The 14,714-nt window shown below is 35.8% G+C and overlaps 1 protein-coding gene across 4 annotated transcripts in view; it reads right to left on the bottom strand.

Moving 5' to 3' along the window:
- The window catches only part of SMC5 (structural maintenance of chromosomes 5), a 135,617-nt gene that overhangs the window by 20,694 nt on the left and 100,209 nt on the right, over positions 1-14,714 (bottom strand). For all 4 annotated transcript variants that reach the window (XR_013170486.1, XM_077148414.1, XM_077148411.1 and 1 more), the window contains 4 exons: positions 9,418-9,512; positions 8,717-8,849; positions 3,264-3,437; positions 2,992-3,161 (listed from right to left, as the gene is read on the bottom strand). Coding sequence is in view for 3 of the 4 variants with exons in the window: in XM_077148414.1 (XP_077004529.1) it covers positions 2,992-3,161; positions 3,264-3,437; positions 8,717-8,849; positions 9,418-9,512 (572 nt within the window). In the remaining variant the exon portion in view is untranslated. The remainder of the gene's footprint in view (positions 1-2,991; positions 3,162-3,263; positions 3,438-8,716; positions 8,850-9,417; positions 9,513-14,714) is intronic.

The following is a 14,714-nucleotide window of genomic DNA, read 5'->3' as shown; positions in this document are numbered from 1 at the left end:
CAAAGTATGGAAGCAATAAAAAACAAGAAGGAATAAGCTCAGTGGGTGCTGTATAGAGTGATCTGTATGGGTCATGGAAGAGACTGCTGGCGGAGTGGGGAGATAACAGAATGTGTAGAGTGAAAGAAGATTTGGAAAAACTGTGTTAAAGCCAAAAGAGATACTCTTGAATGGGGCAGAAAAATTCTGGATAAACTAAATGGAGAGGGAACTGTTAAGGAGAGATCACTAATTGGGTCACAACTGAGGTATTCCAAAGTGAATAGCTGAAGGTTTGAGACAGGGTTGGTAATAGATAAGAAATCATTACACTGCAAGAATTAACAATTATAAACCACCAAGTACAGGGAACAAATAAAAGGAAAAAAAAAAACCAAAAATAACACCAGATTACTCCAAGAATGATATGGCTACAAAATTTAGAGCACTGCCAGAAAAAAAAAATGTGTGAATTGGCAAGAAGAAAACAATTTGAGGAAAGAGTTTAGTTTTAAACAATGAGTTCAATACAACAGTTGCACAGTAAAAGGTTAAACGTCTTATAGATGATTGGCAATAAGAATGAAGCAAAGGTAACGGTTTTGATGAAGGCTTGAAGTTGAAAAAAAAATTCTAAGAAGCTAGACTAAACATACACATCTTGCTTTAAGCAACCAAGATACACTATTATTAACTTTTAAAATAAACTTAATATAAATTATGTTTATATTATATAATATAAATTAACTTTTTAAAATAAAAGTTAATAGGAAATTACTTGCTTTAAAATTTAAATTCAGGCAGGCCACAGTGGCTCAGCAGGTAAGAGTGCTTGCCTGCCATGCCCGAGGACCCGGGTTCGATTCCCAGTGCCTGCCCATGTAAAAAAAAAAAAACTATAAAAAAAAAATTAAATTCCCTTATGGAACAAATTTTCCTAATATATTTCAAATATATTTAAAGTATGAATGTGTTTAGAGTACATAGTGTATTAAATCAAGGTAAACTTAGACATTACTCAAGGCAATGAGATCTATCACTAAAGACTGGTTATAGTATATCTATATCCTTCCTGCCTATTGAATATAATCTTTATTCAAGATTGAATATAATCTTTATTCAATAGGCAGGAAGTATATAAAAGAACACAACAAGAAGGTCTGGCTTGTGTTAAGGTAAGATGGGGGAAAAACCTTGAGACTGGAAACCATTTTCTGTTCCCATAGACTAGATACCCTAATTAATTTTTACTTTCTTTCAGAACTAATGAGATGATAAGCAGTTTATTATAATGTTTGTTATAATAAATTCCAAACTCAATGGACACACTGTCCTGGACATTTACCTAGGGCAGTGATTCTCAAAGTATGGTCCACAGATCCCTTTGGGTCCCTGAGGCAAAATTTATTTCATGGTAATAAGACATCATCTGACCTTCTCACTGCTTTGACCTTTGCACTGGTGGCGCAAAAGCAGTGGTCAGCAAAAACACAAGTGCTTTAGAAGGAATCAAGGCAACATCACCAAATTGTACTAGCAGTCATTGGAGTCTTCATTGCCATGTAATCAAAGATAAAAATAATTACAAAGCTGGTTTCACTTAATGTCTTTGATGATAAAGTAAAAGTTAATTTTATGACTCTCAAATCTTGAGTTTGTATTAATATTCTGTGTGATGAAATGGAGAATATGCAGCACTGAGAAAGCACTTCTGCTGTTTAACAAAGAGCAATGCTTATGTTAAGGAAAAGTCCTTGTGTGACTATGTTGGGAGTAACATAATACTTTTTTCATGTAACACCAGTTTTAGTTGAAAGAATGACGAACTATGGCTATTCAGACTTGGGTATTTGACAGATATTTTTTCCCTTCAAAAATCAATGGAAATCAGCTTGTCATCTGAAGGAAAATAACTAATAGTATTTGTTGCCTATGATAAAATTTAAGCTTTCAGGTGAAAATTAGAATTTTGAAAAAATCTCAGTGATCCACTGTGAACTAAGAGCCATGCTTCTCAAGTCTTAAAGGCTTTTCTGAAGAGTGATCAGTATGATTTTTTTTGACATTATATAATAAAATGTCATTTGAAAAATCTACATCACTTACTACATAATATTTTCCAAATGACCAATGTGTGCCGTTTTACAAAATCAAACATAGATAAAAGATCCACTTAAAATGCAAAGGATTTTAAGGTTACAGAGTACACAAGTATAATGACATAGCTTCAGATTCTATGCTGCAATTAACCTTAGAAACTACATCTTCCCAAGTTCTGATGTAGTATTAAGGAAGACTATATCCACAGTTATCTGAAAAAAAAAACTATTAATATACTCTCTTTTCTAACTACATATCTGCACGAGGCCAGATTTCCTTCATATACTACAACTGAAACATTATCTTACAACAGACTCGATGCAGAAGCAATATGATAGAATCCAGCTGTCTTCAACAAAGCCAGTCATTGAGATATGCAAAAACGTAAAATAACATCATTCTTCTCACTAAATTTTTTGTATTTAAAAGTTATTTTTCATAAAAAAATTAACTCATAATAGGTTATTTTAAAATGAATTAATATTTTAAACACTTCTCAGTTTTAATTTCTAATCTTACAAATATCAATAGCTATAAACCCATATAAACAAAACTTATTTGGGCACTCAATAGTTTTTAAGGTATACAAAAAGGTCTAGAGACCAGAACAGATGATTTAAGGAAGACAGAGACTCGCCTCCCTTTTTCCCTGGTAAATAACATTCTGGTTTGTGTAGTACGAATAAAGGAAGACAGAGACTTGCCTCCCTTTTTCCCTGGTAAATAACATTCTGGTTTGTGTAGTACGAATAAAGGAAGACAGAGACTTGCCTCCCTTTTTCCCTGGTAAATAACATTCTGGTTTGGGTAGTACGAATAAAGTTTCAAAGAGAGAGTATTACAAAACATGGTTGTAATAACTGTATTGTCATTCTTTATACCTCCCTCCCCTGCAAATAGTCTGAAAGATACCTTCCTAGTTTGGAACTAATTTTTTGTTCTAGTTGTCTTTTCTTGGTTTTTCTTTCAAGAAGCTCCTTCTTCTTTTGCCTAAGTTCGTTGTCTCTGTGTTCTAGGTGCTTGTTTGTTTCACGTAAGGCAATCAATCCTGAATCCACTGCTTGTAATTTTCTATTAATTTCCTACGGAAGATTCAAAATTAACAGTATTTTTGAAACAGGTTCTAGATGAAGTATTATAAATTCAGTTAATATTCCTTTCTAATACAGATCAAATTTACCAACCTTCAGCTGTTCTTCTAAGTGTCTTCTCTGCTCTAGATCCACCGTGACTGTGAGGAACTGGGCTACTTTTAGCGATGTGTTACTAGAAATAACTTTGTTTGAATAAAAAGAAGTTTTCACCACATACTTTTCTTCTGCTGTATAAATTTGTTTTAATCGGGTTTCCTGTATTACCTACAATGTAAAACAAGCATCAGTGCAAATCTAATAACTGTTATGTTTCAGATGAATAAAAAAAAAACAGGTAAATTTTGAAAGATTAAAATACAATAGACATACTTGGCTTTTTAAAAAACTTATCCAAGGGTGGGCCACGGTGGCTCAGCAGGCAAGAATGCTCACCTGCCATGCCAGAGGACCCGGGTTTGATTCCCGGTGCCTGCCGATGTGGAAAAAAAAAAAAACTTATCCAAAATGGTTGCTGATTCATTTCCGGGTATTAGGAAAAAAACAAAGCAACTAAAAGTCTGCTCTACCTTTTTTCATTACATAATCTCTCCCAAGTGAGTATATTTTCTGATGTCTTGTTACATTTAAAGAAAAGACACCAGGAACCGAGTGCCCAGTAGATATAACTGTACTAGCTCGGAGAAGACATTTACTCTTTCTTCCTCTCAGTTATACCGTTTAAAGATGCATAATTTTATATTTGACTCCTAAATATTTGGGAGAATATTTTAACAGAAACATTACATTTTTCAAGGATTTCAAAGGCTTTTTTTTGCAATCTTTCCTGGAGATCCTTTCTCTCAAGAACTTGTAAAGAAAAAAAAAGGTTTCAAAACTTAACATTCTTAACACTATAACATTATTCTATCTGTTTCTGTATATTTATGAAGAACAAACAGGCTATTATGATGCAGGCTTTTCCAATTCTAAGAGTCCATAACCAATACTACGGCTAATTTCCCTACAGAAGTTCAAAGTGTAAGTGATGAGTTAAGACATATTTAAGCACATGATTCATGGAGTATAAACTGGCATACATAAATATTGTTGGCATACATAAATGTTGCAATATTTGGAATAAAAGGAAAGACGGGATGAGATTCGCCTTGCAAGAGTTCATAGAAACAAACACGATGTTTTCACGGTTTAAACTGGATTTGTGCTGCCAGAGATAGAGGATAGGGCACTCCTACAAAAAAGAACATCTTAGGCTAAGGAGGTCAACAACACAGTTTAACCCAAAGGGAGAGTCTTAGAAGGAATGAGAAAAAAATTCCATAAATAGGGTATAATCATTATCAGAGAGACTAAATGTTGATTTGATAAGGAAAAACGTATACACTAAAGAAGAAACAGTGCTGTATTCTAATGAAGAAATACAGCTGTTACTATCTTTATCTAGACCTGAAACAGAAGGATCAAGGATAAGAAGGCAGTAAATTTCCTCAACAAAGGTTTTTACATCTTCTGAAAGATGGTCAAGATAATGTCAGGGGCATACCAGATATACCTGCTTGAGGTACTCAGCCTGGCTTTACTGTATAATTCACATGTTTGAAAAGATCTCATTATAATTTATAGAGTATTTATATACAACATAACACTTACTTGGACACTGGGACTATAAGGTATAAGAAACATTCAATTAAAAAATGATTATAGAAAATAAGATTAATGAAAAAATATATGAAATGAGATGAAGGGAAGAAGAATAATTAATTCCACTTAAAAAACAAGCCATTAATTCCCAAGTTATTTTTCAAGTACAAACTGCAGTGTTATAGCTCCTTAGGTAACTTAAAATGTTAAAAGTAAAAGAAAATACGAAGAAAGCACTGACTAAAAGTAGACTGGCAAATGATGGTGTATACATATGATCAAATATTGTGCTGTGATGAAAAGGAACGAAGTTGTGAGGTGTGCAACATTTGAATGAACCTGTAGGACATTTGGTGAGGCAAAATAAGGTAGAAATTACTACATGGTCCCATTTAGAAAATATTTGTAAGAAAACAGAGGCCTAGATTGTAAGCTCTTACAGCAGTCACATTTAGTCCAGAGTGATAACAGTCATTTCTGGATTTTGAGAGGCTGTTGTTTTATATAAGTACAACCTGGTATTCAGAGATAAGAATGAAGTCGATCAGGTAGGGATTACGGTAATTCAGAAACAGGAGTAAGGAAGACATTGTCTATTATTTTAGAACCTCGTCCACTCTTTGAGACCAAAGGAAGAAAGGTTTATGTACCTGAACTTAAATTTTCTGTAGCATATAATCTAACTCAAACTGTCTGGATAGATCATTTAAACAAACCAAACACAGGCAGCCTAGGATACGAATGAGGGCCTTTAATCCTGGATACCATCATGAAATGCCTGGATACATCTCAGAGTATATTAAGCAGATAAGCAAAAGGTATTGGCAGTCCCTTGAGGGATGGGAGAAAAAATATCGAACTATTCAGATTTACCACCAGGAAAACCCTGGATACAGTGCCAAACATTAGGGAGACCCAAATCAATAGGCCAGACCCTTGATCTTGAGGCTTGCTCTCGTGAAGCTTACATATATAGCAGAGAAGCTGAGACTACCTATAGGTCTGCCTAAGAGTTTCTTCTGGAGGACCTCTTTTGTTGCTCAGGTATGGCCTCACTCTCTCTAAGCCCAACTCTGTAAGTGAAATCATTGCCCTCCCTGTTACATTGAAAGTCTCCCTGGAGGCAAGGGAGATGCTCCCAGGGATGAGTCTGGCCCTGATACTGTGGGATCAACAATGCCATCCTGACCAACAGGGAGAAAAGCAGCATATCAAATAAGGTTTCAGTGGCTGAGAGAGTTCAAATAGAGTCAAGAGGCTACTTTGGAGGTCACTCTTACACAGGTTCAGTTAGTCATTGTAACTTGCCAAACCCCAACCAAAACCATTCCTGCCCACCCTAAAGAACACTTAGGGCATTATATAAGATTCTACAAAGGTTCTATGCACTAGGGCAATTCTCCAGAAATCTACAACCTCCAGAAGGGTCCCTAGATCACGTAAGTCCTTGAATGCAGAGGAGCCAGCCTCTCCAGAATATCAACTAGTTCCATTCCCCTATCCCATATTATCGACAGCCCCTTCCAACATGAGAAAGTTAGAATGGGCATAACCCAGGTACCCCTAAAGAGATGGTGGCATTATACAGAGAAGGTAGGGTTTAACAAACAAGTATGACTGCTGTGTCATTATAATGATATTTCTTTTAGTCTCCAGTATCTTAGAGCAGGTGGAAGTAAAAACCTAAAATTGTGGAATTGTAACCCATACCAAACTCTGAAATCTGTTCTACAACTAATTGTTGTGATGTGCTTTGAAATTTATTGCTTTTTTTGTGTTATTTTTCATAAACAAGAAAAAAAGAGCTGACCGTGGAAAAAAGTAAAAATGTACAAAAATCAAAATTCAATTTGAAGCATTGTTCAAAGAGCAAAAGGATTTTCCAAGTGCAGTAATGGTTCTTTTCTGTCCTAAACTGAAGCTATGTAAACCTTTACATATCTTTCTATAGGCTTTCAGCAACAGTCCTACCTATCCCTGAAATCACAACAGCAATAGATTTGGTCTATGCGTACAGTCTTGTCCTCTTTTCTAAAACCAAGTGAGTGAAGGCAGAGGAGAGGTACAGCCACATGGAAGTTCTGTTTTTGGTTTCTCCAAATGATCATTACACTATGATATAAATTTTAATCAAAAGAAAGAGAAAACTTAGGATAATTAACTTGCTTTTGCAAAATGGGTTGATAATGAGCTCATATTTCCATATTATGTCAGAGAAGTATGATAGCCCCTAAATTACAAATGAATTCTTAGGGACATATGTACACTGGATATTAGAAATTTAAAATGCATTTTTTAATAAATCCAATGTTATAAACAGCAGTTAAGTCTGTAATTGAAGAGAAGCCACAGAAACAGCAAAAAATCAGAATTCAACAGAACATGGAAGAGAAAGAAGACATTGCCATGTGAAGGGAAAGCGAAGGAACCCCAACGATCGTAGGCAGTCAAATGCCAATCTTCAGTGAGAAAGTGTTGGCTGGCTGATAACTAATTTTTGTACTTCTCCTAACCTCAAAACTGTGAGCCAGTAAATTCCTGTTGTTAAAGATGACAAAAAAAAAAAAAGGCTAACTGTGTGCTGGTTTGAAAGGATGTATGTTTCTAGAAAAGCCATGTTTTTATCTAAATTCCATTTCATAAAGGCAGAATAATCCTTATTCACTATTGTATGTTTGAAACTGTAATCAGATCATCTCCTTGGAGATGTGATTTAATCAAGTGGTTGTTAAGCTGGAAAAGGTGACAACATGTCTCCACCCATGTGGGTGGGTCTTGATAAGTTTCTGGAGTCCTATGAAAGAGATTTAGAGAGAGATTCAGAAAGAGCAGAGCAGAACAGAATGACAGCCACGAGAAGCAGAGTCCACGAGCCAGCGACCTTTAAGAGGGAGGATGCCTCCCAGGGAGCTTCACGAAACAGGAAGCCAAGAGAAGAAGCTGGCAGATGATGCCGTGTTCACCATGTACCCTTCCAGATGAGAGACAAACTCTGAACTTCATCAGCCTTCTTGAATTAAGGTATCTTTCCCTTGATGCCTTAGATTGGATATCTCTATAGACTTGTTTAATTGGGACATCTTCTCAGACTTAGAACTGTAAACTGGCAACTTATTAAATTCCCCTTTCGGAAGCCATTCTGTTTCTGGTATACTGCATTCCGGCAGCTAGCAAACTTGAACAAACTGGCTCCCAGATGCTTATAAGAAGTACTAACATGACAACCCGGTATTGTGGAAAAACTGGTACCAAAGCTATCTTTTTCCTGTTGCCACCTGTGATAGAGCAATTTATGTGGTTTGGAGTCACGGAAATTACTTGTAGGAAGAAAATTTCAAGGAGTATTAACAGGATATAACTCTCATTTACTAATGAGAGCTTTTGCGGCTATACTAGCCAAAAGAGAGAGATTCTACAAAGCACTGTCATTTCTATACGAGATAATCCTAAATGGAATCTTTAGGAAGGGGAGCACTTATCGAAACAGATCTATACCAGTCTCCTCATTTTAAGGTATAATTTGTCTGAAAGACAATCTAGAATACAAGAATTTAAATTATTAAACCAGTAATGTAATTTTTGAACATAGGATTATCTTTGTCCAATTCAATTATCTACTTGAATTATCGGATTCAAGTAGGAGTACCAGGTGACTTCCCAGGTTTTAACTTTACTGAACTACCCTTTAGGGTAATTTACTCTAGTCAATTCCACATCACTCTTATCATAAAGTATTAGTCAACAGTCCCTGCTTTGTCATATTAAAAACAAAACATACAGTAACTTCCACATGGCTTAATACAACAGAACATACTTCTTTAAATTTCTGACACTTGTTGCCTGACTTGAAGCTAAGGTTGAACAAAAGTACATTTTTGGTAATAATTCAGTACTTTCTTTCTCACCCGTTCAATTCTTTCTCTGGTTCTCTCAGTTCCAACAGGAACTTCATGAATATGATACTGACAGCAAAGGTAACTCATTACAGGATCAGGTGCATCAAATAACTCTCGTAAATAAGAGAAAAATCCATATTGTCTAAAAGAAAAAGTATCTATTAAGTTTTTCTTCTTAAAAAATCTGAAAGTTGTTAAGTTGCCAATAAACATATTATATATATATTATTTAACAATGATACAGTAAAAAGTCATTTTTTATTACATTTTAAAATTATTTATTTCCTTGCCAAAACAGTTTAAGCTCTTTACAAGTACAAACTATCAATCTGTTCTTTCTTCCACTGCTTTTATATTTAGAGTGTCAAAGTTTAAAAAGTTACTTACAATTTTATAACTGCGATTTTTATACTTAGTACTTTTGGAGATTATTTTTGCATTATAAAGTGATGAGTTACCATTTTACTTTCCCAAACCTAACCAACTATTTTAGTATATTTTATTAAACAGTCCTATAATGTTCCACTAATTTAGGACATCAACTTCATAATACACTAAAAATAACAAGGTCTGATCCTGGGCCTAGATTTAAGGAGAGATCCACATAAACATTCATGTGACAAAGACATAATTAATATATATTTAAGAGGTAAAATACTTATTCAATATTCATAGTAACAGGTTACTTCTAGTAATATTTTAAGACTTACCTGAGTTCGTTCAGAGATCTTGAAGGTGCTTTATCTGCATATGAACTACTGGGAGCAATAACAGCATTTACTCTTAGTTTTTTATTGTCACGAACCTGAATACAGGGAAAAAGAAAATATTTTAAATACTATAAACTACCAATTGAAATGATTCTTAAAAGTTACCACATTCTCAATGGCACTCATGGGACAGTAAGAAATTTGACTAGATGTTTGGTGATACGTAGGAAATTTTTATTGTAGTTATGCATTTATATAAAAGGAGTCTTTTTTTTTTTAAGATACAACTGAAATATTTAATAGGAAATATGTGTCTAGGATTTGCTTCAAAATAATACACGGGAGGGGGGCATTTCTGCTTCCACTAATGGCAGATTATCTTGTACTGGAATGACCTTTCTGCAAATAATGGTTATAAACTGTCAACAAAATTTTTAAAAAACAGTTATTTGAAGGCACTGGAGACTGACCAAAAACAGGCTGGAGGGGAGATTACAACTGAAAGAGGATGAGCAGTAGGTGAGATTTGTGGGTGTGATACTTTTTTTTTTTTTTTACTTTTTTAATTGTATATTATAACATATATACAAAGCAAAGAAAGAAAAAAGAGTAGTTTTCAAAGCATTCTTCAACAAGTATGTACAGGACAGATCCCAGAGTTTGTCACGGGCTACCATACCATCATCTCATTTTTCCTTCTAGCTGCTCCAGAACATTGGAGGCTAGAAGGAATAAATATTTTTTTATCATCACAATTGACCTTTTTTCTTTTTTATGAAAAATAATATATATACAAAAAAGCAATATTTCAAAACACATCACAACAATCAGTTGCAGAACAGATTTCAGAGTTTGGTATGGGTTCCAATCCCAAAATTTTAGGTTTTTACTTCTCGAAGATACTGGAAACTAAAAGAAATACCAATACCATTCAGCAATCATAGTCATTTGTTAAACCTTACCTTCTCTGTGTAACTCCACCATCACCTTTGATCTTTCTATCTCACTCTTTAGGGGTATGTGGGCTATGCCCATTCTGACTCTTTCATTTTGGAAGGGGCTGTCAATAAATGGGGCAGAGAGATAGATGTAGCTGATGTTCTGGAGAGGCTGGCCTTTCTAGGTTTCAGGACTTTCCTATCCAGGGACCCACCTGGAGGTTGTAGGTTTCTGAAAATTACCCTAGTGCATGCAACCTTTGTGGAATCTTATATATTGCCCTAGATGTTCTTTAGGATTGGCTGGAATGGTTTTGGTTGGGGTTTGGCAAGTTATGGTAGGTAGCTATGTCTAATTGAAGCTTGCATAAGAGTGACTGCCAGAGTAGTCTCTCGACTCTTTATTTCAACTCTCTCAGCCACTGATACCTTAACACTTCTTTTCCCCTTTTGGTTAGGATGGCACTGCTAATCCCATGGGACCAGGGCCATACTCATCCCTGGAGGCCATCTCCCATGCCATCAGAGAGACATTAATCCCTGGAGAATCTGGAGAAATCACAGCATAGAATTTGGGGGATTAGAACGGCTGGAAAGTGAGGGAAAATTCTTGGAAGGAGGGAATTGAAAGTAGTGAGCCCTACAATCTGTTCATAAATGTTTACCCCTGAACTATGCATACATGGGGAAAACTCCAGGGGGCCCAGGGGAAAGCAACAAATGAAGACTGGAAGAAATGTGGTGAAGATTTTGGGTGTTATTCATTAAGATGGGAGGCAGAGTTTGGTGTTTTGAGTCCAGGCAAGTTAACGGACTGCAACAAATGCCTGCTGGTCCCCTTGGAAGAAAATAACTGAATCCCTGAAGAGAAGCTGGCTGGTGAAGTAAAAAGAGAAATTCTTTCTGACTGCTGAAATCAGCATTCTGTTAAGGCCTTCAATTGATGGGATGAAACCTGTCTCACTGCTGAAGGTAATCTCCTTTATTGATTGTAGACAGAACCAGCCACAGATGGAATCAACTGACTAAGACAGGAACTACCCTTCTTTAGCAATCAGGCCAGTGCTTCTCTGACAAAAAAACTGGACACCACAACCTGGCCAAGCTGACATATGAAATAAAAAATATGATCTACCCCTTGTCAACCTGGCACCCATACACATCTCCTTAGACCATACTTAATCTCTAAATGAAGAGATTATTTTTAGAGACTCTGAAATAACCAAGTCATACTTTCACCTAACATAATTCAACTGTCCTGCAAACAACCAGAAGCACCCTAACGCTTTCCTCAGAAGAGGATGCAAGACCATGGGTAATATTCACTCTTAAACTTGATATCCTCAAGCTTATGATAGTAATACAATATATATGATAAGTGGATAAGATAGGAAAGAAAACAGTCATTTGTTTTATGTATATATAGAGATATTCCTAACAAAAAAGGGAAGAAATACTCGTAACTATTACAGTCCTCATTTCTGCAACTTGTCACATGGACATAGCTCACATTTATACCTACCTTCTTCCACTACCCATTCCATAGTTCCTTTACCCTCAGCAAGCACCCTCATTGGCCTTGGTTTTTTGTTTGGTGGGGTGACTCAAACCTTCATTCCTGAAGGATCTGGGCAATTAGCAGTCTTGCCTGGATTGGGTTTTTGCAGTTTTCCATCGACTTTAATTATAAGGCATGGTAGTACTACAAGATGTCCTAAGGGATCTCTTGTATTCCACGCAAACTTTTCTTGACCTCCATTGTGTAGGAGCAGTTCTATTTCCCCTTCATAATCACGATCAATTACCCAACCAGTTTAGTAATTTCCTTCTTTATCTGTTGATGCAGAAGAGCCCAAAGTGGCAAAGTGGCAGTCACTTTCCATTTAAATGGAATCCTTTTGGAACTAAGACCTGCAGACCAGCAGAGAATAATATCGCAGGGACAGGAAGAAAAATATTTCTAGTAGATCACCAGGAATAATAGTAATTGATGCCACTCCCATATGCACCTCTTGCTTCCTGGATCCATGAATACTGGCTATGGCAGAAACAGCACCATAGCGTGGATGATGATTTAGGGCACATACAGCCTCTTGGAGAACACTGCCCCAGCCCTGCAAGGTTCTGCCACCGAGTTGGTACAGTAATTGGGTTTTTAAAAGACCATTCCACCATTTTATCAATCCAGTAAGATCAGTGAATTCCATGAGCATGTACCCATTTCCACACTTCATTTGCTATGAAGTAGGTTCCTTGATCATAAGCAATGCTGTGTGGAATATAAACACTCTGTAAATCCACAGATGATAGCTCTGGGAGAAGAACTGTGGACAGGGCAGGCAAACCTGTATCTAGAATATGTGTCTATGCCAGGAGGAACAAAATACAGACTCTACCATGATGGAAATGGTCCACCTACCACAAGTTAAGCAAGTTGATCACCTCGGGGAACAATGACACATTGGGGGCTGTTTTAGTGACTACTGCTGGCAGATTAGGCACTCAGTAATGGCTGTAGCCAGGACTGCCTTGGTGAGTGGAAGTCCATATTGCTGAACCCATGCATCTAACCTCAATTCCTACCATCATGGATGCTTTGTTCATAAACACATTCAGTAATGACAGGAGTGGCTGGGGAAAGAGGCTGACTGGTATCCATAGAATGGGTCACCCTATCCACTTGATAATTAAAATCCTTCTTTGCAAAGTTACCCTCTGGTGAACATTCACATGCAACACAAATCCAACACACATGCAACACAGAGCTTATGTGGAAAGGCCTATCCACATACCTCTGCCCCAGAACTCTCTGTCACCAATTTTCCAACCATGTTCCTTCCAAGTCCCTGATCATTCAGCTAAACAATGGATTCGTATACAAACACCTCTGGCTATTTTTCCTTCCAAGCAAAATTAACAACCAGGTACATTCCTCTAAGTTCTGCCCACTGTGAGGATTTTTCTTCACGACTATTCTTCAGAGATGTCCCAGAATGGGGCTATAGTGCTGGAGCTGTCTACTTTGGGTGGTACCTCTAATACGGTACAGAAATGTCTGTAAATCAGCACAGAGTTTTCTCTTCCTTAACAAAGTAGGAATAGAAGAAAACGTCCTCAACCTGACAAAGGACATCTTGGAAAACCTACAGCTAAAACTTACTTAATGTTGAAATACTGAGTGCTTTCCCCATATGAATAGGAAGAAGTTAGGATGACAGGTCTTACCTCTTCTCTTCAAAACTGATGATACTAGGCAATGTTATGAAGCACAATGAAGAAATAAAAGACTGGGAAGGGATAAGTGAAACTATCTATTTGCAAATTGGGAATCTACAAAGCTACTACAAAAACTCAATAAATGTAGCAATATTGTAGGAAACAAGGTCAATATAAAAATTCAATACTCTGTTTGTGTACTAGAGTTGAACTAGAAAGAAGCTTAACAACGAAACTTTCAAAAATCCATTTTACTATATAGCCAAAAACCAATAAAATATTTAAGAATGCATTTAACAAAAGACGTGTAAGAACCATACACTGAAAATTATAAAACAATGCTGAGAGAAAGTAAAAATAAAAATAAATGGAGATATATTGTATTTATGAGTCACAAGACTCAGCATATAAAGATGTGAATTCTCTCCAAATTGATGGTCATATTAAATGCATTCCCAATCATATTTCCAGCACTTTTTTTTTTTGGTTACAGACAGGAAAAAGTGGAATAAAGTTCTTTAAAAACTTCATATAGAATGAATTGGAAGTATTTCCTCCCCTTCTATTTTTGGGAAGAGTTGTAAAGGATTATTATTAATTCTTTAAATATGTGGGAGAATTCACCAGTGCCCAGAGTTTTCCTTTGTAAGAAGTTTTTAAATTACTAATTTAATCTCTTGGTATAAGTCTAGTTATATTTTCTATTTCTTTCTAAGAAGCTTACTATAAAACTACAGTAATCAAGGCAACACTATTAGCATAACAGAAGAATAGAAAAATAGATCAATGAAACAGAAGAGAGTTCAGAAGCAGATGCACATTATACAATGAAACGATTTCCAACAAAGGCACCAAAGCAATTCAAAGGTGATAAAAGAAAAAAAAGTCTTTTCAATAAACACTGCTGGAATATCTGGATTTTCATAAGAGGGGAAAAAAATTTTCAACCTCTACCACACACCATACACAAAAATTACTTAGAGATAGATCAGAAACTTAAACATGAAAGTTAAAACTATAAAGCTTCAAGGAAATAAAAGTTCTGATTTCTTAGGACTCAAAAAGCACTCACAATAAAAAAATAATAAAATGGACTTCATGAAAATAAGTTTTCTGCTCATCAAAAGACTTCAGTAAGAAAAT

The sequence above is a fragment of the Tamandua tetradactyla genome, chromosome 2 (genome assembly GCF_023851605.1).
Source record: "Tamandua tetradactyla isolate mTamTet1 chromosome 2, mTamTet1.pri, whole genome shotgun sequence".
Lineage (NCBI taxonomy): Eukaryota > Metazoa > Chordata > Mammalia > Pilosa > Myrmecophagidae > Tamandua > Tamandua tetradactyla.
Note: the sequence above shows the minus strand (reverse complement) of the source record. Positions and strands in the feature narration are given on the sequence as shown.